The sequence below is a fragment of the Thunnus thynnus genome, chromosome 17, assembly GCF_963924715.1.
Source record: "Thunnus thynnus chromosome 17, fThuThy2.1, whole genome shotgun sequence".
NCBI classification, from domain to species: Eukaryota; Metazoa; Chordata; class Actinopteri; order Scombriformes; family Scombridae; genus Thunnus; species Thunnus thynnus.
The window spans coordinates 3,209,801-3,236,823 of record NC_089533.1 but is presented as its reverse complement, the minus strand read 5'-3'; the positions used below and the strand labels follow the sequence as shown (position 1 = coordinate 3,236,823).

Below are 27,023 nucleotides of genomic sequence, written 5' to 3'. Positions count from 1 at the left end.
GGTCTATAAAATGTCAGAAATTGTGAGAAATTACATTTAAAACAGCTCATTCTCTGCAATTTTGCTTAAAAATATTACAAAAATGATTATTTGATTATCAAAATAGTTGCAGATTAATTAATCAGAATATTATATTTGGTATATTATTCATAAAAATATTAAAGTAATTAAAGGTGGATATAGAAACCATTTCAAGTGATGCTCATCTGGTGAAATCCTACAGTATAAAATGTTTGTATGTGAATCAAATACATTTATTTAACTTTAATTATTATTTAACCTAAAAGTGGAAACATGTCCTCATGATGTTTATTGGCAAATTTAGATATTTAGAATCATTTTGTTATTTTTATATTTTGTTATTCATGTTTCAAACTTACCAGAACTCCTGTATTTCACAGCTGAGTTAATATAATGTTCTGCATGTTTTATGACAGAACTACACGTGTTTTAGGAAGAATCACAACACGTGAACGTTTGATTGATCGTATTCATGCTGAATCCATCGTATCATCCACTTTTTCATGTTATATAGGCAGTGACAGACGTTGCATCTTTTATCAGATCATCATCATACATTTCCAAAATATGGAAAGTGTGCCGCTGCTGCCTCTGCAGGAGAACTCTGCAGCTCTGCAGAGAAAAATGTGGCAGTTGAGACCAAGTCTGAACATTTTTGCACTTCACTTATTTATAATTTCATTCAGTTCTGATGCTGTTTGACGTTCAGATCAAAATAAAAACATGTTTTGAACAATCAACGACTGAAATGATGAATGGATGCAATAAGTGAGTTTATTTGGAGATCATATAAAGCAGCAGTAAAACCCAAAACCAACAAGGATAAATGTTCCCACAGACATGCAGAAGAAACAGAGAGAAGAACTTTTCTATCTATCAGCTGACAACACAGACAATTTAATCAAATTTCGTGTGCAAGTATTTTATTGAATATATTTCTGTGGCTCCTAAACTTTGACTTGAACCTGATTTGTGAATAACGTTTAATAAACTGTGCACATAAGTTATTAAACTGTGAGAGAGGAAAACTACCTCGTCCACATCTGCTTTTAATTTTGGCATTTCAATAAATTTTTTGACTTCTTCTTGTTAAAGTTCTCTGATTGGTGCACATGATTTGTTATTCAGTGGTGTGTGAGCTCTGACAGGTTAACCAGGCTGTGCTGAACCTCGATAAAATAGACGTCATGTAACATGATAATAAGGAAATTAAAGGACAAGTTCACATTTTTAACGTCTGACTGAGAACAATACTCACACGTTCAGCTGAAGGTAAAATGAAGCTCCAGCGGTCTAAAACAAATCAAGCAGGTGTTTTTTTCCAAAACTACAAAAATTCTGTCTTTGTGTTTCCATCCAACTGTTTTTTTTTATTTGCATTTTCAAGCCTGAGTGGAAAGTTTTTACGCTTGGCTGAGGTGTAAAAGTAGTTGTGTGGATAAAAACAAAATGTAAACAGACTGAGTGAATAAACGATGACGTGCGTGAATCATGTGACTTAAACGTCACTGAGGAGCTGAAGACATCAAACATCTGCGTGGAGCGATGATGAGGAGACTGTAACCTTCCTCACATCAATACATGAAACTAACAGAAATGTCATATTTCCATCATTTGAGCTTTGACTGCCGCTCTTTTAACAACGTCATCTCGTTGTTTCCTCTTCTTCTGCAACCGTTTAATAGCACCAACTGGAGTTTATCTCCTAACATTCACACAACAGGAGTGGATGGAAACAAACATTCATTACATTCTTTCTTTTGCTGATATTCTGGAAATTTGTGCTACATCTGGATGGAAACCTGGCTGGTGTTTTCTTACTGAGCGGCACTGCAGAGATACAAACACAAAGATGATTTTTGTACCAAAAAAACACTCTAACTTCCAACTTCCGTGTATATTTGTGAGTACTGTTTAAAGACAGATTTGTAAAAATGTGAACCTTTGAATCTGTTAAAGCAGAATAAGCTTCAAATTGACAAACATCCTGAAGAGGGCGGCAAGAAGAAGAAGAAGAAGCAGACATCAGGATGGAAGCAGCGCGTCATTGGCCGGTTAGGAGACGGTGGTCTTCTTCCTAATCACCCTCCTGTTGGTCGGTCTGGGGGCCGCAGCGGGGCCGGACGCCGGGCCGGCGTTGGCGTTGTTGGCCTGGTTGGCTTTGACCTCGTCGATGAAAGTTTCTATGGCGGCGAACTTCTCGGTGAGGTCGCCCAGGTGAGACTTGAGGGCGTTGAACTCCTTGTAGAGGTCGTCTAAAGCCTCGGACAGCGGCTGGATCCTGAGCGGGAAGACAGGGAGCAGGTGAGGGTCGGTTCAGGTAGCATCACACCCAAACTCATTCCTCTTTGTGCACAATATAAATATAATAATAAACAATAATACCAGTTCCTGAGCGGCCCGTGTAATAAGTGTGAATGCAACTGCTCACAGTGCACAACATAATCAACAATCAGCAATGAAAGAATGTCACTGACAACTTTAATTAAAATGATTGAAACCAGTTTTTTGTCCAGTTGTTTATCCACCGCCATGATAGATTCTTTGAATTTCTTTTTAAAATGTGTAACCAAACAGCCTGACTGGAGCTGCAGCGATAATCGAAAAAAATACAAAAATTCTCTTGTTTCAGCTTCTCGAGTGTGAATATTTTCTGGTTTCTTTAGTCCTCTATGACAGTAAACTGAATATCTTCGGGTTGTGGACTGTTGGTGGAGACAAATAAAGACGTTTGAAGTTGCACGCTGGGCATCGAGAAACAGTAAATGACATTTTATGGACCAAACAGCTAAGGGATTAATCAATAATGAAAATAATAGTTAGCAGCAGATGTAATTTTAGTTTGGGATGTTTTCTGTCTCTCTGCTGTTCAAAAGATGGAAAAAAGGTTCACAAACAGGGTTTCAACAGCTAATACAGATGTTTATAGATGTAATAAGAGGCTGAAGGACTGATACCTTTAATGCTATAATGTAATTAAACAAGGCTCGTCAGAGAATCATAGTCATTGATCAGCGATATCAGCTCAGATAATCAGTCTGCAGTAATATAAAACTGCTCATCAACTCCCATTTATACAGGATATAAAATCATGCTTAAATTGTTAAACAGATTTGATTCATTACAGAATTGTAATTTAAGTAAAACTTGTCAACTATGAAGCAGAGACAGGAATGAAGGTGTACATGAGAACAAACAAACAAAGAATTAAAGCTGAAAAGCGGGTCTGCAGTAATGTGTTTAACTAACTGACGCCTCGTCCTCTAAACTGCGGCAGGAAGCAGGAAACACCAGACTTCCTTGTGGAAAACTCAAGCTGGTTTCTTTCACACTGTGTAACAGCAGGTTTCTATTTTGACGTCCAAATTACAGTTTGCTTTCTTATGACGGCACCGACCACAGACTGTACCCGACTTTAATTTCAGCTCGAAGGATAAACCAAATTCCTGCGGAGCTTCTCACCAACCGGATTGGCTTTTCTTTTGCTCATGTGGAATATTCTGTTCGTTCGAAAAACACACACACACACACACGGACAGAAACGAAGGTAACCAAGATCGTTTAGATGATTTAGGGTAACATATGTTTACCACTAAGCTCAGCTGTCTTTTTGGCCGGACCGCAGCAGCGGTGCCAGCCCTACAGACACAAATTTGGAAGCTTGCTCTGACATATTTTGGAGATGTGAGGAGTTTTTGGCACACTTCCTGGGGGCTCGGTCGCCACGTGTTGCCACTTCCTGTATCCGTCATTTCGAATTAAAAGCCCTCTAATGTTTCATACACTGTCCAGCCATAAACTAGGTTTTGACCTTTCTCCTCTCCATACTGTCATACGTCTGATCTGTCAGTGTGTGATGTGCAACAAGTACAACAAGCACTACATTTATGTGAGAATTCATCCCGCTAACGACCTCTGACACAATTCAAACTCTGCCTCGGACTCTTTTTGTCCCTCCTCTCTCTCTCCCTCCGTACCTGGCGTAGTCGGGCAGCAGGGACTGGTGGTCGTTCTGCAGGAGTCCTTTCATCTGGTTCAGGATGTCGAACCTCCAGTTGTCCAGAATCTGAGTCAGGTTGGCCACACCCCGCATGTTCACCCTCTCAGCTGGGACAGAAAGAGTAAATTTACTGTCACAAAAAAAAAGATTACAGTTCACTGCTGGAGAGATACATGTTTACAATAGAGGCCTTAAAGTGATGATGTGGATTCTGGCCTCCATCACTTACACTGAAGGCACATTTGAAGGATCTTTTAATATCCAGTATGAACAGCAGGAATGATTACAGCGAGGAAAAACCTCTTTCACTGTTCATACGGACACCGGACTGCTGGTTTAAGACACACTCTGAGCCTTAAATCGTTAAAGATCAGAACTTATATTTAGGTAAAACTGAGTTTATTCTGCTCTAACTTAGTTTAAAGATACAGAGCTGCTGTTTCTTGAGTCGTTTAAAGGAATATTTTTGATATTTTGGGAAATACACTCATGCTCATCATCAGCCTGAATAATGATTATGGAGGCAAATAAGATTATTAATGTGCCAATAATTCAGTTATTCGTTTTGTCTATAAAATAAGGTGACATCTAGGAAAGTCTTTTTGGTGATCAATTAATTGATTAATCGATTAATCGTTGCAGCTCTAATAATGATGTCACATTCTCATGGCTTTCCAGGCCTCCATCACGCCTTCATTTTGCTTTTATACTCCATCTTATGTCACGATTAAATGTCAGTAAATCCATTTTGAAGCGAAAAGTTCTCTCTGAGCGGCGAGGTTACGGCGTGATCTTTCACCTCTCGCTTTGACATCATCATGATGAGCCCTGAACTTGACCTTTGACCCAGCGTAAACAGAGAGTAGCTAATCTGGGTGCTCACAGCCATCCCTGAAGTTCCACTCGTCCGTGGACGTCGTGCTCGGGCGTCTCCTCTGGGCCTGCACCGTAACCATGGCGACGGCCAGCAACAGCGGCAGCAGCAGCAGCATGCTCAGTTTGGGGGCCATGATGAGACCAGCAACTGGAGGGAGAAACAGAACCACAGTTTTTAAAACTCACTCATATTTATTTCCAGTATCAGTTAAAGCTGCTCAGTTCACCATTTTTATATGAACAATATCTCAAATTAACGTCTATTGTAAAAGGTGTCACAAAGAATTTATCATCTGACACATTTAGACACCTTACAGCATCTTTCAGCTCTTTATTTTTTGGTTTTAGTGTCCCGGACTTTACTGTTTTGATTTGCTCGTCATTTCCAGCAGCAGCAGACAGCTGTTTTTGGTGACAAAGCTCTGATAAACCCAGTGTGCACGACCTGCACAGCACCACTAGCTGGTGAAAGAAGTGAAACATCTAGCAGCAAAAAAAGAGCCAAATATTTTTCTCATGAGTCGGTGGAGGCCAAAGCAGAGCTTAAAGAAGAGCGAATATTGAACATTGAAACTCAAAATGAATGTTAATGTTCCTCCATCTCTGCTGGGTGTGTAAATAATAACTGTTTGCTAAAGAGTTTGGTGTGTTTACATCTTGCTGCGCCTCCCACAAGTGGCCACGAAAATCAATTAATGTAGGTTTAAAGGATGAGTTCACAGTTTTTCAAGTCTGTCTTCAAACAACAGTCAGATGACCAAATGAACACTGAAAGAGGTTTTCAAATGTAATTTTAACATAGGTGATGGGAGACATTGCATTTAAAAGTTAATCTGAAGCTTATATAAGGCTTCAGCGGCCTGAGCTAATCAAATCAAGTGAATATCTTCAAAAGTTATAATGTTCCTGGTATAAAATTCCTTCTCCTCCGCCCAGGAAACACAGTGTAACCTGTCCAGTGTTGGGAAGTAACACGTTACGGTGTACTGTAACTACTTGTTACGTAGTTATGTAATTACTACAGTCACAGTCACCCAACAATAAACTTCACCTGCCACAAACCCCAGTGATTCCTTTTAAAACTAAATGTACAGGTGGTTTTTAGTTACATTCCTTTTACTTTTAGTTTATCTATCTAGGAGAACCTATACTGGCTGAGAAACTTGTGAAAAACGTAAGGTCCTCTCTAGATGCAGTGTTTGGTTTGTCTGTTCTGGGCTACCGTAGACACATGCAACATGGCGGCCTCCGTGGAAGAGGACCCGCCCCCTCTGTAGATATAAAGGGCTCATTTTAAGGTAATAAAAACACAACAATTCTTATTTTCATGTGATTATACACCAATTAAAACATACATATTTCTGCCATCAGATCCTCCTAAACGTTACACACTGGTCCTTTAAAGATAGACTGTTTTATTGATTGATTGATGGATTTCAGAAAGAATTGCTCGGGGTTTTTTAATGGAAATTGAAGAACCCAACGCAGGCTCTCAAGCACATAATTTGATTATATTCCTTGCAAACCACTGACATTTTAGCATCGAACAACCCAGAAGCAGGATGTGTCAAGACGTTTAGCACTTTATTAATATATTAGTGTGTTTAAGTAATGTATTCATGGTCTTTTTGGAGTTCTGGGTTCATGAAGTGACCCACAGATCTGTTCTCGTCTCCTTCTCTCTGCCTGAAGTGCATGATAACCTCTCAGTCCTGTGTGCCTCTCTGTCTTTATTTTAGTCTATAAATATTGTTCTGTGCAGCCTGAGTCAGCATGCTGCAGGGATTACACTATTCCTCAGCACCGTGTAAAACCTTGTATGGCTTCAGCACTGCTACCGCTGTGGCTATCAATCCTAATAAAGCAGAGAAAGAAGGAAATCTAACTTTTCTGCCTCCCGTCTGAAAACAAACTTCTAAGTCTTCCAGGCGTGTCAGAGGGTGGAACAGGAGAAGAAGCCCTGAAGCTAAACTCTGCAGTCAGATCGCATTAAGGAATGAGTCCAAGAAGCTGATACAGAAAACTGAACGAACAGAGTGACTTGGAAAGCTGTGAGGAGAGCTGCATAGACATGCCGAGTACATACGACCTCAGCAGCTTCATGTTTGTCCTGATGATACACATTCATACCTACAATAATACACAAACTGCTCTGTAGACTACACAGCTGCTGCTGCTGCTGCTGGTGGAAGAATTCCTCAGATCCTTTAAAACTACAAGTGCTGCAGTAATATGTTCCCTTTGACTGATATATTAATTATATACACTCACCGAGCACTTTATTAGGAACACCTGTGCAATCTAATCTAATCATCATGTATGTTAATGGAGTGGACAAAGTATTAGGAACATGTTCACTCCAGTACACCACCATGACCCACTACGACCTCAATAATAAACATAAAGTAGAATTATCACCTTTCTGACAATGTCAACAAAAACTGAAAATGTATAAGCTTCTTGAAAGTAGGATTTACGGCAGAGCTGTTGTATTGGATTGCATTAGATTGCACATGTGTTCCTAATAAAGAGCTCTGTGAGTGTTTAGAACTTTATTAGATTGTTAGTCAGTGGGGGCTTTCCAATAGAGGTTGCATATGCAGCACTAGCAACTAGTTTTTTACTTTTACTTTTACTTTTATTATTACTGCAAACTTAAGTTCTACAGTATGAAATTAACCGCACAAATGATTCTAGTTTGTATTCTCTTTCTGAATGTTATTATTGATTATTGTTAGAGAAGCAGCCACTTTATTCCACTCAGTGGAAGCAATGTTGTCTTACCAACAAGTCCTTTCATGCTCTGGAAACACGCCCCGCTACCTTGGACCCAAGCTAACGCTAGCTCACTGGGAACACTGAGCGCTGCACACTTGGGCTAACGTTAGCTACTTTAGCCACACTGCAGACATCAAAGCTACTATAAGTCTTAAAATCTTATTAACAGAGCAATAATTTTCAAAATGACCACCAGCACACTTATTAGAGGGCCTGAATTTAGAGATTGAGACCAGAATGACTTTTTGAAAAACATGGTTGACTTAGTATTTCTAGAGAGAAGTTGAGGCTTTTTGAATGGGAGTCAGTTGAAGCATCTAGATGCCGTCAGTGGCACTTCAAGGTACTTCAGCCTCAAGACATGATAGTTACCGCCTGGTTGACCATGTGACTCCAGAACAACACATGGCAGTGTTTTCTAATCTGGTACCCATATCAGCAGTAACGGGCAGGACAACAGTTAGGTTAGTTGTTATAAATTGTTAGTCGTTAAGGTTAGAGAAACATGTGGTGTGGCTTAAAGTTACTACTTCCGTGTGGAACCTTTACATGTAAATGAACATCTGTTACATTCAAGTCTATCATCACCAGGTAAATCTTTCTTCCCTACACTGGCTGGATGAATGCGTACTGCGCACTAGAGACTTCCGCTGGCCGAGAGGCTAACATCCGGTTATCGCTCTGCTAGCTTGAATGGGGATAAAATAATTTAATTGTAGGCTCTTCTAGACTTTCTGAATGTTATCAGACTGAATGGATCAAACTCTGGTAGTGAAACGAGTCATTTTGTGGGGGTTATGTGATGCTCAAAACAATTTAGCCACTGTTTTGGAGTAGACTACAGCACAGCCCATAACGTAAGCACACGTCAACAGTGTTTTTGTAATTACTCTCACTGCCAGAAGGGGGAGACAAAAGTCTCGCCCTCCAGCTTTAACGTAAGGACGCCTTCATCGTCATGGCTACAATAATAACCACAGGGTTAAGTTTAGGGGACGATCGTAGTTAAAAAAACTGTCCTGACTTGCGGTTGGAAATGGGAAATAAACAGTGATCTTCTGTGGCAAAGTCGACTGTTGGGTGAAATATTTATTCATTTTTGTTATTTTCTGTAATCTTTTTGTGTTTGAAATATTATAAAATGACTGATCTAAATGACCACATTTGTGTCTGTGAAATTATCACTATCTCTCAAACTTTAATGAAACACACACAATCACCTACCTGCAGGTATATGCAGCACATAAACACAACATAATCATAAATAACCCCAGATGAGGACGGACACGTCTTCCTGCCTCAGTCAAACGTCCTCTCTGCTGCAGCTTTTCTCTACAGGCACAGCAACTTTTTAAGCAACCGAAATCTCATCAGCTGTAACCAGGCTTAATTTGACAACCATGAAATAAGTTTGGCCTGACGGTGAAACAAGGCACATGGAAAAATTACAGAATTTTCCAGAGTCATTCAATATTTAAACGGCAGATGCCTTCATTCAAATTCATGCTCAGCATTAACAAGGAGTGCTATTCAGTTTCATCTTAAGCGTGCGTCACACTTATAGTGCTCATGCTTTATACAGCATGAATACATTATAAATTCAATTCAATGCTTTTGATGCCTAAACATGTTCTTTTAAAGCAGCAACAATGCTTACAATAAATAGAAGAGTGTAAAAATCCAGTCAAAACAATTAAAATATTACAATTTACTCTTCATTCATGTTCAACTATGATGAAACTCTCCTTTGCCTTTTCTTAATCATATATAGCAATAAATAAATAAAAATAATAATATTCAATCAATATGAGCGATGTAAATGTAAATAAAATCCTTCTCTCTGCACATACCTGCTGAATAACCGTGTATACCTGTTGTTTTTGTAGCTCCTCTACTTCAGATCTTCTCAACAGTTCCAACAGAAGGCAGTGACAGACACGCAAAAAAAGAGAGAGAGAGAGAAAACACACACCCCTACTGCACAGAAGCATGCATACACATGCATATGAAAAAAATACCTCATAAACACACACACACATACACACACACACACACACACACACAGCATCTACCCTTTTCCCCATCATTATGGAGGCACAGTGGTCAGCGCAGTATGGTTTAGGTTTGAGGCGAAGCTCCAGCACCTTGGTTGGTTTAATCTGCTTTTGACCACCGTGTGTGTGTGTGTGTGTGTGTGTGTGTGTGTGTGTGTGTGTGTGTGTGTGTGTGTTCTTCTTTTCTTTTGACCTTTGGAAGAAATTGGGTTCTGGATCCTTCAAAAATGAGATCATTGGTGGATTTTCCCGGTCTGGGCTTGTACTCCGCGAAGACAGAAAGAAAGAACGAAAGAAAGACTTGATGTTCCTTCACTCACATTTATGTAATCAAATCATTTTCTCTCTCTCTGCACTTATTGCAATTCTATGTTCCTCAGAAAACCCAACAGTTAATAATGTTTAAAGGATAAGGCTGGCAATGTTCTAGTTTTGTTATTGTCAACAAAAATATTTGTTAGTCCGTCTCAGTAATTTCTAACTTCTCTGCTCTGTCTGTGTCTCTCAGCTCCAAGCTCATTGGTTCCTACTGAAGATCTTTAAAAACAGCTCACAAAGATATAGTTTCATGTTTGAAGATGGTTCAGTATTAACAGCTGGCTACTGTAGATTTTAACAAACAAACAGGAGGAATTAGCGCATTTGTTGGGGACTGTTTTCAGCGGCGGATGAATCCACATTAGCTGCTGTAGTGAGTGTTTCTGGCAGCAGGATGGTGTGTGTGGCAATGAGTTGAAATAAACAACAGTATAAGTGTTCCTGGTAATGGAGAAATATGTTCCCAAATGCAGTGGTGTGGCTCACTGATGTGTTTTTAATCGTTTCTGGATAACAATGGAGGTCTACAGCACAGAGGAATGAGATATATGACACACAATACTTGTTAGTTGATCAGTTCATTGTTGATTTGCTCTTTTCATTGGATTTATTGACATTTAATAAAATATTGAGATTTTGAGTGCCTTTGAAATCAGACTACAGCACTATTTTATCTTTTCCAGATAGTAAAAAGATAGTTATGGGTGTTTGCCTCAGAAATATAGTCACTTAAACAACATTTAACAGCATTAATATGGTTAGTAGTAGTGAAAGTAGCACTTCTTGGTTTGGGTCTTTTCATGTAGTTTGTTGACAATAAGAAAAACATCAAATATCAGCAGACGTATCCCTTAAACAATGAAGTGAAATAAACTACTATACATCTTGCATTAGATTGATGTTACTTCAAGTTAATCTTAAGTTTTCTTATTATAGCTATTATTCATATAAGCAACTCTTTTAGTGACCAGATTAGGAGAAAATGTCATTTACATTTGGAAATGCAAGGCAATGATGCTACATCTATACATATGTGTTGGAGTTGTGCAAAATTCACTGCATGAATATGCATGAATACTCTCAAAATATCTCAGTTTATTTCTTCTTATGCAGAGTGGACTCAGACAGTATTTATGGTGGAGGGTCTAAAATATATATTTATATATATTTATAAATATATGGAAAACACTCTCGAACTTATTGTCGATGAGTGGATTATTTAGGTTGGAAGAATGGCATTATTTACATTTTTCCTTTAAGGTGTTGCATAGGGGTCATTGGTATTATGTTCAATAGCTAAAATGTGAATATTTTATTAATAAGAGCACTTGTTGATGAGGCTCCTTTTATCTTTTTCTTTCAGTGAATGATAAAACTGTATACATTTTTAATCATTTTCACTGCTCCTTCTTGGTTTTTGCATATTTATTTATTTTTTTATTTTCTTTTTTCTAATTTTCTTCTGTGCTTATGTTTGTGTGTGTGTGTGTTTGTTTTCTTGTATGTGTCTTTTGGTTTACAAAATACAATCAAATGAAAATACAGACATAGTTATGAGGATCAAGGGGAAAAATTAATAAAAGTGTAGAATAAAATTTTAAAAAACGGGATTTAAATCTCAAAAACACAACAGCATTGTACAGCGAACAAATACTCAATAGAGAGAGAAAAATACATAAATAAAATAAAAACAGAGTATGACCATTCATGTTTCCATGATGAATATTAAAAGACTTTTTAAAAGATGTTTTATAAAATTGTAGATCCTGTAAAGTTTCGCGATTAACGTTTAAATAAAGGTTTGGGGAAAAAATAAGAGGCTGGATCGTGTAGACTGATCCTCAAAGCTGATTGGCTGAAACTTACATCCATCAAATCTCCATTTTCCGGTCTGTTCCGTTGCTAAGTAACAACTCTTGTACGCGTCGTCTCTAGCTAGTTAGGAGCTAGTCAAATGCTTTCTATACGAGTTTGGACATTCAAACGATTTCAGGTGATTTGTAGTTGTTAAAACTACTCATTTGAAGTCATGACGACAATAAAAGATGGAGAATACACGGCTACGATCTACAAACTGGTGAGAATATTGTTGTTACAGTTGTGGTTAGCGTTAGCTTCCTAGCCAGCGTCGATAGAACGAAACTCCATTAAAAATATCCTTAGTTTTAGTGTTTCTTGCTTATTTACTAACACGAATCGACACATGACGCTTTTCCTAAATTATGAGGGGCTGCTGGTAAATTTAGCATACATATGATATAACAAACAACAAATGAGTTATTTTAAGACAGTTTAAACTTTATTAATATGTTCGTCCGTTACTGCATCTCTAATTTCGTGTGTCACATATTATTACTGTTGATACATTAGTGTCGCCGTTAAATGGAAATGGTGAGCTAAAAATATGCTCGGTGATTAAGTTAATGATTTAGTTAATGATAGGTGATGTCAACAGCATCTGGTGTCATTAACTGTCAGCGTTTTGCATGTTTTATTCAAGGGTTCAGTGGTTTTATTTGTCACAAACACGAATAAGGAGGCTTTGCTAAAAGACTGATGTGCAATGAGCAGTGATGGAAGAAATACTCAGATCCTTTACTGCAGTAAAACTACCACAGCAATATAAAAATACTACGATACAAATTGAAGTCCTGCTTGAAAAGTCCTACTACAGTAAAAGTACATAAGTATTATGAGCTTGATGTAGTTAAAGTATTGTAGTAAAAGTAGTGGTTTGGTCCCTCTGACTGATATATTATTATATATGACATCATTAGATTATTGATAGTGAAGCATCAGTGTTAGAGCAGCATGTTACTGTTGTAGCTGCTGGAGGCAACCTAGGGGTCGGGCCCCTCCAAAGGGTCAGCAGATAAATCTGAGGGGTCGTGAGATGATTAATGGGAGAGGAAAGAAGAAAAAACAAAGTTCTGATACACAAATCTGTTTTCAGTTTTTGGACTTATTCTCTAATCTTTGATTTTTTTGCTGAAATATTGGATCATTTGAACATTTATTGAAATGAAAGCATGTGAGAAGTTTAGAGGGAAAAATCACTATTTGGTGGAGCTGTTAACAACTCATAGACATGTGAAATGTGACCCCGACTACACACTGCTTTTTGTAAGACGTCAAAAGCCAAAAAGGTTGGAAACCACTGGTTTCATCTTTAACAATGTGTTGTATTTTAAAAGCTTGTTATATTATCCATTGTGTCAAATCTTCATCTGAAAAGTAACTAAAGCTGTCAAATAAATGTAGTGGAGTAGAAAGTACAATATTTCCCTCTGAAATGTAGTGGAGTGGAAGTATAAAGTAGCATCACATGGAAATACTCAAGTAAAGTACAAATACCTCAAACTTGTATTTAAGTACAGTACTTGAGTAAATGTATTTCGTTACTTTCCACCACTGGAAATAGAAGAAACATAAAAAATTAGAACAAACAAATGTACAGGATAAATATTCAAAGACAAAAATGATAAATATGCGGTATACACTAGATGTATTAAAACTCTCTGAGACCATCTCAGTTCATTCTCATCTGTCTCGTAGATTAAAGACGGTCAGTATGTGGAAGCAATTCACATCCTGAATGGGCAACTACAGAAACACACAAAGGTAAGTGTCTGAATAGTATTCATGTAAAAAATATATGTATTTCCAGGATGTCTGCAGGCCTTTTGCAAGTCTTATATTACAGTTATTGTGTCATTGAATTGTCTTAAATTTTAATTAGATGTAATATAATTTAATGTGCACGTCAAGCTGCTGAAACAATGAGTTGATTAATGGATTAGTTAATCAACAGAAAAAATCTGAAATTATTTTAATGATTGCTTACTCATTTAAGTGATTTTTAATCAAAAATACCAAATATTTTCTGCTTCCAGTTTCTCAATTGTGATGATTTGCTGCTTCATATATATATATATATATATATATATATTGTTGTAAACTGAATATTTTTGAGGTTTTTGTTTGTTTAGACAACAAGACATTTGAAGCCGTCACGGTAGGCTTCAGGACATTTTGACTGTAAGAAATTGTCATTTGTGAATTGTGATTTTCTGACAAGTTATTGTCAGAAAATCACAATTGATTGAATCACTGAGGTTTTTGTAGCCTTAGTGGAAATTATGTGTGTATTATGTTATAGACGTATTGATTCATCATTTATATGTATTACATTTTGCACTATGATAACGGCAGACACCACGATTCAGAGTATTTCATTTCATTGTTAGTCTTCTGAGATGTTACAGATAAGCATCAGTTTAACTCACTCTGGCCTCTGATCATGTCTCAGTCCAGGGCGGCGCTGTCTCTGCTGGGATTTTGCTACTATCACATCCAGGACTTCACCAACGCTGCAGAGTGCTACGAACAGCTCACCCAGCTGCACCCGGAGGTGGAGGAGTACAAGGTGTACTACGCCCAGTCCCTGTACAAAGCTGGTGCCTATGCTGAAGCCACCAAGGCCTCCTTCGTACTGGACACCACCAGCAGTCACACCAAGGTCCAACACACACACACACACACACACACACACACACACACACACACACACACACACACACACACACACACACACACACTGCTGGGCTCAAAGAGGCATGATGGGGTGAAAACCTTGTGTTAAGACTCACAGCAATGTTTCATAAGGACCTGGAAGTGTTTGGGTCCAGGTGTTCCCTGACTGTGTTGAATTTGCAATTTAATTTTAACAACTCCTTATTTACACTGAAATCTTTCACTCTGTTACCACCATCTGTTACACACCATCCATCACTGGGAGCATTTGTTCAACAGAAGCCTTCTAATAAATGCATATGGGCCATAAATGCACCACAAAAGAAATAAAACAAGCAAAGATGTGCAAAGCTCAGCAACAGGGAACATGTTTATATTAACAGGAAAGGATTCAGATAATAATTCTGCCTTCAAATTGAATTTATTTCATCTTGTCGATGTGAGAAATCAAGTTGAAACATTATGTTATTTCTAATTTATGGTGGAAAAACAGGTTCAAGCTCATGAAAATGAACTATGGGTGATCGTTAAAACAAAATTATCATGTCAGTGCTTAATTTTTGCCCTAAAGTCAAACAAGCTTTTGGTTTGTCATGTTGTGTCATGTCCCTGTTTTAGCTTTGGCTTATCCTCCCCCTCCCCCTCCCCCTCTTACTCCCTCCCTCTCTCCCTCCCTCCCTCCCTCTCTCTCTCTCTCTCTTTGGCACAGATGGTCAAGTTGCAAGCCTGTATCAAATATTGTGAGGAATATTACTCAGCTGCCAAGGTGATGAACTCTCACACATTATCTGTTAATACATATAAATTATTTCTTTGTATGTTGAAGCATTGTTATCTGCAGCCAAACACACGCATTCATTTGTTTGTGTGTGTGTGTGTGTGTGTGTGTGTGTGTGTAGTCACTGCTGGAGCAGCTGCCGCAGGACGACCCGGACTACATCTACAATATGGGCTGTTTGCTTTACCAGGACGGCAAGTACGAGGAGGCCTGCAAGAAGTTCACGTCTGCCATGCAGGTGCTGGGATACGTTCCAGGTGATCATTCACACACACATCCATACATCCACTCTGCTTTACTTATACACTGATTCAGTATTATTGTCTGTGTACTGTTACAGTGTTTTACATTTCTCTGGTTCCAGCTTCTTGAATGTAAATATTTCCTGGTTTCTTTAGTCCTGTATGACAGTAAACTGAACAGTCGGGACAAAACAAGACATTCTAGGTTGCATTTTCTGACATTTTGAAGACCAAACTACTTAATGATTAACCAAGAAAATAATCAACTGACTTATCAATTATGATATTAACTGTTAGTTGCAGCTCTACATTCACTTTAGCTCAATTTTCACAACAGTTTTAATTTGGAAAACTCTTGACACAAAATGTTGTACTTGATCAAATGAGGTAAAACATCACAACACTGTTAATGTTCATCACTGGATTTTAACTGTTGTTTCCTTTTAAAATATAATGGTCAATTAAGATGGTCAAAGGGGGGCTTTAGATGCTTGGGGGGTCACTTGGACTAATAGCTCTTCTCAATTATACACAGCTAATTACGATAAACTCGTTTCTCAGGTCAGAGAGGATTTGGAAAGATGGTAGATGCTTCTCTTGTCTTTAGTAGGCAGGGTGGAAACTGTCAGGATGAATTTACTGCCACAGCTGCCTTCCTGTAACTGTCCCAGCATCTACATTCAAATTCCTCCACAGACTTGTCTCCAAATTCATATGACAAAAAAAAAAAAAAAAAAAGATTCTGTGCTCTCACAAAGAGAAGGGCGGCTTAGCCTCGCCTCATTTCAGAAGTTACCACTGAGCTCAGACTATTGGTCTCATGGATTAGGTTAGATGTGGATCCAAAATGGATGTACATAAAACAAAGCTCCGTAACTAATGCATCAGTTTCTCTTCTCCTCTTTCTAAAAGGCAAAGTTGTGGCTGAAACTTAAGATACAGAATGAAATGTGAAAATGATACTTTAAAGGTTTGGGAGAAGATAAGAAAATGTTTTTATCTACCAACAAAAATAGTTTCTATTTGCGAGTTTTTACCTGTCAAACTGGATCGAGGTTTTATTTCAGTGGGCGGAGAAACGTCTGACGACAGTAAATCAGTTATTTGAAGGAACGACTCTCAGGGCGTTCTCTCAACTTTAGGCTCAGTTTGGTTTTGCATCTAATGAACTGTTGAGATATTTTCAGGTACGACATTATTTGGTGACACACAAGGAATAGAAAGGCAAGTTTATTAATAAAGAACTTTTCAGCAACAATGCAGTTCAAGTTGCTTTACATAAAACATTAAAAGCATCGAGACAAAGTGCAAAATAAAGACACTATAAAAGAACATTTAAATACAGAACAGTCATTAAAGAGCCAAGAGAAAACAAAAATAAGCTAAAATACAATAAGACAGGTATAAAATACAAGGATAAAAGTTACAGTTCAGTGTAAGAAATGAATAATTATTTGGGAGGTTTGATATGGGCCTATAATTGGTCATTAGAGACGTGTCTAGATTGTTCTTTTGGGACAGAATTAAAGAAGTACCAACCAATTTTGAACAGTACCGGACTGAGATGGTTGACAATCAATGCACTTGAAGAAAATAATATCTTGTTTATACTGTAGGATTCGCATGGATTCAACAGACAATACATCAGATGTAAAAGGTAAAGATGAGGAGCGGGAGACGTCCTGGATGTAGCTCAGCTTGGAAAGACAATAAATCTAATCCTCCCTGTTGGAGAGGAGGATGCGGCTTCATAGGAGACTTTTCCCACATTTTTTTGGGATTGTCCTAAATTACAAGTTTATAGGGAGATTATTTGAAGCACATCAGTTGATTCTAGGCAATGTACGTATCTCAAAGGGGGAAATCAAATTATATATGCTCAGAGCTCTTGTGTTAATAGCCCATAAAATTATTACAATAAACTGGTTCAAGCCCCGCTCACCCACGTTGGACCAATGGACCCAAAGACTTAAGGCTGTGAACTGTAACATGGAAACATAACTGTGAGACTGCAACTCTGGAGGGACATTTATTTAGAAAGATGGTCTTCTGTTATATTGAACCTAGCAAAGTGAACATACTGTAAATGTTTAATTATGTCAAGGAACCTGTTTTAATAAATGTTCAAAATTAATTGAGTTAATTGTGGTTTCTGCTGGTCTCTTTGTTTCTGCCTCAGCGTTGTCCTACAACATCGCCTTATGTTACTACAGCCTGAAGAACTACGACCAGGCCCACAAATACATCGGAGAGATCATAGAACGAGGCATCAGAGAACATCCAGGTAAAACCACATCCAGCGTCTGTGATGTTAATTCAACAGACGACAGACTCACTTCTCTTTGCAGCAGTTAGAGTGATGTTTTTATCTCGTCTGCTATCAGCCACATATACTGTCACAATCTGTTTGTGTTGGTTTTGTTTGGCAGAGCTGAGCATCGGGATGACGACAGATGGCATTGACTTCCTCAGTGTGGGCAACACCCTGGTGCTGCATCAGACCGCCCTGATCGAAGCCTTCAACCTCAAAGCTGCCATCGAGTACCAGCAGAAGAACTGTAAGAACCCCGCTCGGGGCCGCTGTGGCGTCTGAAACTTAACATGTTACATACAAACAGGAAGATGGAGAGACAGACGCATAAACAGGCAGACAGCCTGACATTCACAAAGTAACCGAGCTGAAAGGAAAAGACCAATTATTGGCTGGACCACAGCAGCCAGCCATATAAATGCCAAAGTCTGTGACTGACTGACTGGTTGCCTCGGCTACATGTCACCACTTCCTGTATCCATCATTTTCAAATTAAAAGCCCTTTAGCGTTTCATACACAGTCCAGCCATATACTAGGTATAGTTTATTTTACTAGGTATTCTATGCTTAGTCTTGTTGACGTAATAATTTGGGACATTTTCATTTAAATGAGCAGCTAATTAGCTATCTAGCCTGTTAACTGATGTTAGCAGTGCACTTTTCTCTGGTGAATGTTTGTTTGGTGGCTTGTTCAACAAGCTGCAAGACAAGACATGTGTCCATGTTTGTAAGTTAGATAAGAAGGAGACTTTAGCAGGGAAGCTAATGTGGGTTGTTGTTCAGAGTCTGTGGGTCTTGTGTTGTGTAGCAGGATGCGATCAGGCTCAGTGTGACCGTCCGCTCTGCCGATGACAGAAAAACGTTATCGCTTTATGCAAAGATTTGATTCGCTGTATGGAAATAAAGACTCCAGCTATGTAAGTAGATGATGTAATGGTATTTAATCAGAATAATGTAAAACTGGGAGGCGCCATCATTGACTTTTGGTTTCTTATTTTTTTCTCGAAGGAGAACACGGGACAGGTGATTTACAGAGCAGGTTTATGTTGCTGTAGGAAACAAAAAAGGCAGTTTAATGTCAGCTGGACTTTAAACTCATTTTTATTTGCCATCAGCTGTGGTCCCTGTATCTCCAGTATACTACTGTACTTAGTTTAGTCAATGTATTTACTATTTACCTGCATATAGTTCCACTAGTTGTTGTATAAGTAAGTCAGGTGTCACATCAACATTGTTATTAGTATAGTGTGTGTTTGTTTGGTTATTTCTACTCAGCTACAAGGTTTCATGATTCAGCACAAAAAAAAAGTAAACGCATTTAGATCTGAGTTCTCCTAACATATGCAGCCAGAGAGGGAGAGGAACTGATTGAAAGAGCGAGAGGAAATAACTTGTAAAGCCTCCTTTAATCTTAAAAAGCAGCGTTATCCTCCGACCCCCTCTCATCTCTCTGACACATTATTAGACGGAAGCTTTCAAAGAATGGTGATCAGAGAACGACAAGCAGTAAGGAGAATGAATGAAGCCAACATCAAACATCTGCTGTGTGTTAAAGGACAGGAGACAGACAGGAGGATGAGTTGCTGGAGGGTAGATCTGAGCCCCGGCTGTAGGGAACAGCTCACATGTGGAACTTAACAGAAGTTGTAGGATGCGTCCTGGTAGCCTGGTGGTGAAGGTGCACGGAAGACAACCGATACGTCCCCTGTTTATTCCAGCGAGAGACGTTTGTTGTCTCCTCTATCTCTTTTTTTCCTCATTTTTCCAACTATCAACCGATAGATAAAAAATTTTAAAAAAGCAGCTGCAGGTATCCATGTTTCATTCACTGTACAATGAGAGCTTTACTTACATCCAGAGTAGCATGTAAGTAAAGCTGAAGTTTAGCCCAAACTACCACGTAAATGATAATAATGGAAAACAAAGAGTAAAATAAATAGTTGTTTTTTTTTTTTTTAAAGTAAATGGGTGGCAAAATACAAATCCTGCTTAATTGTTATTAATTCCTCTATTTCAATATTTATTTGTGAATTATATTCTATTTATGTCACGTGTAAAATGTGTATCATCACATTGATTTACAAATGACACTATTTTACATCTTAAATTTCTGTTTTCAGTCGTGATTTACAGTCATGCTGAATGATTTACGTCTCTTAATTTTGTCTCTTTGAACAGTCTTCATTGTAACTGCTTTGTAATTTAATCTACTTTGTAATGTAATGTCCACTTGTGCAGTTTTTCTTAATCAACCCTCATACTTCCAGTATCATTACATTAGGTATTGATTATTGAATTGCTTCATTAGCCTTTTCAAGTTTCTTTTCTATTTAATTTGGATTTTTTTGCACTAATTTCTGTGTCTTATAGAAACTCAACCCTGCAGGAGAAACACTGATACAGACTGAAATTAACTGCTTTGTTTCTTTCTCATGTGGATCTCTGCAGTAAAAGCAGCTCAGGAGGCTCTGACAGATATGCCTCCCCGATCAGAGGAGGTAACTACCATCGCTCATTCACTCCCACTGTACTCTGTGTGTGTGTGTGTGTGATTATTCAGTGGTTATCTGAGTTAAAGCTGCCTGGACCTGCCCCACTAACAGCCCAGAGATAACAGAGATTAATATACTAGAACAGAAATGTAGGTGTGAAGGCTCTCACGGAGGTAATGATGATAGTTTTATCGTCTTGAATCTGCTTCATTAAAATTAATGTACAGATGGGGCACCGTCCTCGGTCCAGCCTGTCAGCGACACTGAGTCATGACTCTCTGTACTCGAGGAGGAAACTGGGAGAGAGATGCACAACTAGTGCCCCCTAGTGGAATTAAATACTCAGTGTCAGTAAAATGAATGTTTGTGTCATAAACCTTTAAAAGTTGTGAATTTAGTTTCCATCCTTTGTCATCAACAATTCACAAGCTTTTTTCTTAATATTATGAAGATGACCTCTTTTTCTCATTATATACTGTATATTTATATTAGCCATGTATATTTAGTTGTTGGTTCACAATTTTTCAAGTCATCTTCAATGGAAGTGATGGAGGACAAAATCCACAGTCCTCCTTGTATTTAAAAGTTTATCTGAAGCTAATATGAAGCTTCAGTCGTCTGAGTTAGTTAAATAAAGTGGATATCTTTGAAAGTTACTGTCTTTTTAGTACAGAATTCCCTTTTTGTGTTTTCCTGTTCAGCTGCAGTGGAAGTATAGTAACAAAAAGAGGGAATTTGACATTAAAAAGACTTTGAAAGATGACTTGACTTCACTTATTGAAGTGCATTATGAAGGGATCTTTTAATGGTCTGTAACAGGAGCAAAACCTTAATGTTCATATGAGCACCTGACTGTTATTATAAGACACATTTGAGTAGTTATGGACTCGTCCTTTAACTCACAAGGCGTTTATGTTTTGTTCTGGTCCGCTACCCAATCATGTCCTTTGCTCCTTGTGTCAGATCACACAACCATAGTGTTTATCCTCACTTGGAGACCAGTGCAATCCTGCCAGCAGTCAGCAATATCTTACACAGATTCTTTATAATTGATGTGTTTGATTGTGTGTGTGTGTTTTTGCAGGAGTTGGACCCGGTGACACTCCACAACCAGGCTCTGTTGAACATGGACACGAAGCCGTCGGAGGGTTTTGAGAAGCTTGCCTTCCTGCTGCAGCAGCCCTCCTTCCCCCCTGTCACCTTCGGAAACCTGCTGCTGCTGTACTGCAAACACGAGGTACGCTGCAGGTTACAGGCCGGACTGAACGTGGAAGGTCTTTTTAAGTAACTAACCAACCAACCTGCTGAAAGACTGCAGGGACCACATAAGTAACACAGTACAGCGTTCTCTGAGCAGTCCTCACAGCAGACTGTGGACGTACAGTTCAGGCTCCCCCCGTCTTCCCGAGTTTGTTTTGTACGGCTTGAATACTTTGTGAAATACCCCCTCAGGAGATCGGTTAGTGGAGGGGGTGCACGCTGTAAGATTTTAATTTTTCCCGACGTGGTGCTCTGATTAATTACTGCAAAGCAAACATATGATGTGATTGATTGATTGCCTGCTGAACTGAATCAGACAGATCCTGACACATCTCATCTTCTTACTAGAAGACGCTTTAAACAATCAATTAAATACACGGCCTTTGCTGTGTGATGTAATGCGACTGCTTCTTTTCCTTGAAGCATAAAAGGTCTGATTGTGTATTTCATAAAATGTGTAATCATTTTCTCCACTATAAAAGGCTTTGGGGAACTTTGCCCTTTCTTCAGCTCATTTCAGCTGACAGTTCAGTTGTTTTTAGATGGGGCATCTACGCTCCTACAGCTAACTGTGTCTGTTTGCCGTTTGGTGCTGAGCAGGTAGTGTACAGCAGCTTTTTAAAACGACGCTATGAGAGCGCTGAGAGTGAACCAGAACAGTAAAGTTGCAGCCGGACAGATAAACAACGAGCTGAAACTCACTATAAAACTCTTTTCTCTGAGTAAATAAAGTTTCCGTTCAGTAACTTTGTTCAAACAGGGTTATTATACTGAATAGCAGCAAACTGTGGAGCTGTCTTCATTATTCAGAGAGTAATTATGTTCTTCTCCCTTCAAAGACACGACTCCCCCGCGTTACAGGAGGGACTGTGTCAGCATTTTCCACCACACTGTACGCCAGCGAGGGTCCACGCAGGGAGCAACAGTGTTTTTAAAAGGATTTGGAGTCATGTGGTGGAAAAAGCTAAAAACTCACAGAGGTGTGGGTCTTTCATTAAAATGGTATTAATGTCACTGCTGGAGTCAATCACACTCTCTCTCTCTCTCTCTCTCTCTCTCTCTCTCTCTCTCTCTCTCTCTCTCTCTCTCTCTCTCTCTCTCTCTCTCTCTCTCTCTCTCTCTCTCTCTCTCTCTCTTTGTGTCTCAGTATTTTGATCTGGCAGCTGACGTCTTGGCAGAAAACGCACATCTCACCTACAAGTTCCTCTCACCAGTAAGTCACACTCGCCGATACATTTCTGTCGGTGTTTTATCAAAAATTACATTAAAAGGTGATTAAATGTGCTATCCATCCTCCCCAACTTTTTATTTTGTATTTCTTTTTATTCTTCTCACTAATATTCTCTTTTTCTTTGTGTACATAATACACCTCCACACACACAATAGTCATTAATCTCCATTTCCTTCCACTAACATACTGTATTTCTATCACTTTAATTGTGTTTGTGTTTGTTTTCTTTTCTCTTTTTTCTTATTGTCATTTATTTTTGTGTATTCTCTCTTGTGAAATCTGTGTTTAATGTCATGTCTTGCGTTTCTCACGTCGCGTTATTCCACTGAGCAAAATTACATTTAAAAAAAAAAAAAAAAAAGATTACAAAAGGCCCTGATTCACACTGCATGAATTATTTCCTTCATTAAACAGCTTTTTCACAGTTGTAAAAATGCTAAATCTTCTTCTACTTAATAATCATGACAGGTTTCCAGTCACTGATATTTCGGTTGACGTGTGTTTTTGCTCTTTCCAGTACATGTACGAGTTTCTCGACGCCTTGTTGACCTGCCAGACGGCACCAGAGGAGGTCAGTGAACAGTGAAAAATGTGACATTTATTTGGTATTTATCATTTCAGAAATAGTCGGTGGGGCGTTTCGTGGAAATTTTTCATCGTTGCTCAAGAACCACACAGAGACATAAAGAAAGCATTAAACACTTACTTGTTGAAGCAGTTGTAGACTCTGTACAATCCATCAGTAACACTTATACAGACGTCCAAATACAAAAACACAAAACAAAAATACAATTATCTTGAGAAAGCATGTTGTTCAGCTGGACCTTTCCCTAAAGATTGTGAATACAAACAGACAGATTTATACATCTCCAGATGCAAAGCTAAAAACAGTCCAGTCCCTAAAAGGACACTTCCACAAACTGTTAACCCTTCTTAGAAACAAGTATGTTCATACGATGATCCCACAGAGACCTGATGGTCAGTCAGTAACTTCTAACAAGGACAGCCTTCAAATTTAGCTCATCTAGGAACCTCATGATCCACACAGTCTCTGAAACAATAGACCTAATGCAAAGACATCTGTAGCTAACCCTAGAAGTCTGCAAACAACCCTCAGATAGAAACAAGTTCAAGAGTTTAACTGGCCTTGGAGCAGGATTTATTATACCACAGCGTCACAGTGACATCACATCACATTGACCCCTAAAGTTTGACAACATTTGTAACATATATACGAAAGATTTATAAAATGCTAACCTATCATTCAGCTTTCTCTTGCATAAGACGACCTTTCACCTCAGTGAGTGTCGGGAGGAACATGAGTTTTATTTAGTGGAACATGGTGAAACTACTTAGGAAAGAATAAAAGTTTTAGGAGGAAGCTGCACTCTGACATTTGAAGTTCCTTTGTAAAACTGGTATTATAGACGACATTTTGACTAATCTGGTCACCGAAGGATTATATGAGAGCTTTAACTCTCGATGTTCAGATACCTCTTTTTATACATGAGAGCTTATAGGTGGTTATTAAGCTACATCACATTGTAGATTTATGTCATTTGTTCAAGAGTGAATGTGTTTAAATGTGTGGTTTTTTTATACATAGAGTATATTTCACCATTTTCACCATTTTGCTCGTGCCTACTGTTTGTTTCTTTCTCAGGCGTTTAGGAAGTTTGATGAGATGATTGCCAAACTGACCGAACAGTTACGCAAGTTGGCCAAGCAGGTTGTTTACCCTCTTCTTCCTCTTCCTCTTTTTTCTTATATATTGTACATACAGTATATTTACTTTTCAATAACTCAAAGCTCTATATTTCATTTTGACATACTGTTTATCAACTATATGTCAATATCAGTATGTCGTCATCTCTCGTAATGAAACACAGACCTGCATAGTTACAGTAGTTGTGAATCGTGAAAAAAGCCATAATTTACACATACAAGAGGTCAAGAATGTTTCTTAATACGCTGTAATAATTATGTCAGAATAAATAGTGGATTTTGTTGTTTTTTGTTTTGTCTGATTGTTGTTTTTATCCGTCTTCTTAAAGTTGCAGGAAGCCAGACTGGCTCGAGACGATGAAGGACAGAAGAAAGCCCTGCAGGACTACGACCTGCTGCAGGAGAAGTGAGAAAGACACACACACACACACACACACACACACACACACACTGGTTTAATCCACACCAGAGTTTGATTGACGATGTGAAAACACCCTTAAAGTCTCTACGGTCCTTACTGCTTTCTGTTTTAACCAAAGGCATCATTATTGAAGAGATAAATATCCACGACTGAGAGATAAACAAACAGATTCACAGAGGTTAAAACAGAACACAGATCTGGTGAACTCCTCTTAGATATTACAAATACATTTTCAGTATTTACACGTCTCTCACGCTGGGTGTCTCCTTCCGTCTTGGTTCTTGTCCCAGGTACATCGTGGTCCTGATGGCCCAGGCTAAGATCTACTGGAACCGGGAGAACTTCCAGATGGTGGAGAAGATTTTCCGCAAGTCGGTGGAGGTCTGCAACGAGGACGACACCTGGAAGCTGAACGTGGCTCACGTGCTCTTCATGCAGAACAAATACAAGGAGGCCATCGGCTTCTACGAGCCCATCGTCAAGAAACACTACGATAACGTGAGTGGTCCAGGAGGACGTGATGAATAGATGGAGAGAGACTGAGAATATGAATATGAGGATTATTATTGAGAAATATCTGACATCAGACACTTTATCTGACTTATTATTAACTACCAAAGCACAGTGCTGTCTATCAGCACCACTGACGGTCTGAGATCAGGACTAAACGTTGACAGTTTGCCTTTCTGTCCAGGTGGAGCAGTGTAACATTCAGGAGTGTCCGTGCAAGTGCAAACCTTCGGTAAAAATAGAGACAGAACAGCTCTGCAGTGTCTTCACATCTGTGCATGACATCTGTTTCCATCATCTTCTGCTGCTTGTTTTTGTTTTTTTTCTCTCTTGTTTGATTGCAGTGGTGCTTCTGTCATTTCTAGCAATGAAAATCTGTTAATTTTCAGAAAATGAGGTCACAGTTAACCTTGGGTGAAGGTTCAGCAGTGTCACCAATCCTCAATGAAATCAGTGGACTGGAAATCTCAACAGTTACTTTTATTTTCTAATGTTTAGCAATGAAGACTTTATTTTCTATTCTAATTATCATTAAAAGGCCTTAAAAAGTCTAAAATGACGTTGAGGAAACTAGATCGTTAACTGGAGGTTTTGTATAAATTTATCTCCTTTTTAAATCATTTCATTTAAAAATGAGCGGTAGCGGTCCTGCATTTGAAAGTTGTTAAATAACGTTTAACAAGCTGATGATCAATAAATGTGTTCTGCTGTAGATCCTGAATGTCAGCGCTGTCGTCCTGGCCAACCTGTGTGTGTCCTACATCATGACCAGCCAGAACGAAGAGGTACTGTACAACCAGGTTTACAACACTGTCAGTGTTACTAAATATAACAACATAACACTGGAAGACGTCCTTGTGTACAATGACTACTTTATATATGATACTTAAAGTACCTTTGCTGATAAAACTTTTACTTAAAATAGTTCTCTGATGATTTATCATTGCACTCCTATAACATTGTTGAACACATGATGGACAGTTTTTTTTTTTTTTATATGATCATAATTGGTGCAGCAGCCTTGTCAAAACTCAGGGCCTACATTACCCACAATGCAACTTGACCACTGTCAGTTTAATCCATAGACTGTGTAAAAATATGGACGTAGTTATCGTGACGTCACCCTTTCGTTGGTTTCTGAAGAGCGGTTCCGAAGCTCAAAGCGAGCCGCTCCGGCCGTCGCCATCTTGGCAGTGTGTGACGCTGCCTAACTCCCAGCCAATCACAAATGGGTAAAGAGGCGGGCCGAATGGCTGAAACAAGCCACTTAGTGGCTGGCGGACCTGTCACTCAAAGCAGCCATGTCCTTCATTATTCATAACTTTACGGCTTAATAAAATTTAAACGGGTGAGTTATAAAAAAATTCACCCCATGTACAGTTGTCATGAAAGAGGAAATTAGCTACAGAGACCAAAACCATTTTTTGTACCAGGCTGTAAACATGTTTATTTCTGCTGTAAAGTTGGGCTTCA

At 38.7% G+C, this 27,023-nt stretch overlaps 2 protein-coding genes across 5 annotated transcripts in view; one reads left to right on the top strand and one right to left on the bottom strand.

The window, feature by feature from the left end:
• Positions 1 to 773: 773 nt before the first annotated feature.
• On the bottom strand, positions 774 to 9,999 carry si:ch211-76l23.4 (uncharacterized). 3 transcript variants are annotated; one of them, XM_067615583.1, is made up of 4 exons: positions 9,547 to 9,999; positions 4,905 to 5,045; positions 3,999 to 4,128; positions 774 to 2,302 (listed from the first exon to the last, which is right to left on the bottom strand). In XM_067615583.1, exons 2-4 carry the CDS (start codon positions 5,029 to 5,031, stop codon positions 2,077 to 2,079), a joined length of 483 nt encoding a protein of 160 aa, XP_067471684.1. In that variant the 5' UTR covers positions 5,032 to 5,045; positions 9,547 to 9,999; the 3' UTR covers positions 774 to 2,076. The 3 variants fall into 3 exon arrangements, with proteins under 3 accessions (XP_067471684.1, XP_067471683.1, XP_067471682.1); XM_067615582.1 differs by having other exon boundaries at positions 9,526 to 9,995; XM_067615581.1 differs by lacking the exon at positions 9,547 to 9,999 and adding an exon at positions 7,682 to 8,076.
• A 1,926-nt stretch (positions 10,000 to 11,925) lies between these two features.
• Positions 11,926 to 27,023, top strand: part of ift70 (intraflagellar transport 70) — an 18,910-nt gene continuing 3,812 nt past the window's right edge. The window contains exons 1-16 of one of the 2 annotated variants that reach the window (XM_067615549.1): positions 11,926 to 12,124; positions 13,603 to 13,668; positions 14,357 to 14,566; positions 15,290 to 15,346; positions 15,480 to 15,615; positions 17,780 to 17,884; positions 18,030 to 18,158; positions 20,360 to 20,409; positions 21,488 to 21,640; positions 22,811 to 22,876; positions 23,412 to 23,465; positions 24,558 to 24,623; positions 24,949 to 25,025; positions 25,331 to 25,538; positions 25,735 to 25,782; positions 26,264 to 26,335. In XM_067615549.1, the coding sequence (XP_067471650.1) occupies positions 12,077 to 12,124; positions 13,603 to 13,668; positions 14,357 to 14,566; positions 15,290 to 15,346; positions 15,480 to 15,615; positions 17,780 to 17,884; positions 18,030 to 18,158; positions 20,360 to 20,409; positions 21,488 to 21,640; positions 22,811 to 22,876; positions 23,412 to 23,465; positions 24,558 to 24,623; positions 24,949 to 25,025; positions 25,331 to 25,538; positions 25,735 to 25,782; positions 26,264 to 26,335 (1,545 nt within the window). In that variant the 5' untranslated portion in view covers positions 11,926 to 12,076. The remainder of the gene's footprint in view (positions 12,125 to 13,602; positions 13,669 to 14,356; positions 14,567 to 15,289; positions 15,347 to 15,479; positions 15,616 to 17,779; positions 17,885 to 18,029; positions 18,159 to 20,359; positions 20,410 to 21,487; positions 21,641 to 22,810; positions 22,877 to 23,411; positions 23,466 to 24,557; positions 24,624 to 24,948; positions 25,026 to 25,330; positions 25,539 to 25,734; positions 25,783 to 26,263; positions 26,336 to 27,023) is intronic. The other variant, XM_067615550.1, reaches the window with a different exon arrangement.

Bases quoted from the DNA above. Each gene is read 5' to 3' on its own strand.
- si:ch211-76l23.4 (XM_067615581.1), bottom strand. The intron at 4,129-4,904 runs GTGAGCACCCAG...TTTCTGTCCCAG, and splicing joins GTGGAACTTCAGGGATGGCT to CTGAGAGGGTGAACATGCGG. The intron at 2,303-3,998 runs GTACGGAGGGAG...CTTCCCGCTCAG, and splicing joins CTGCTGCCCGACTACGCCAG to GATCCAGCCGCTGTCCGAGG.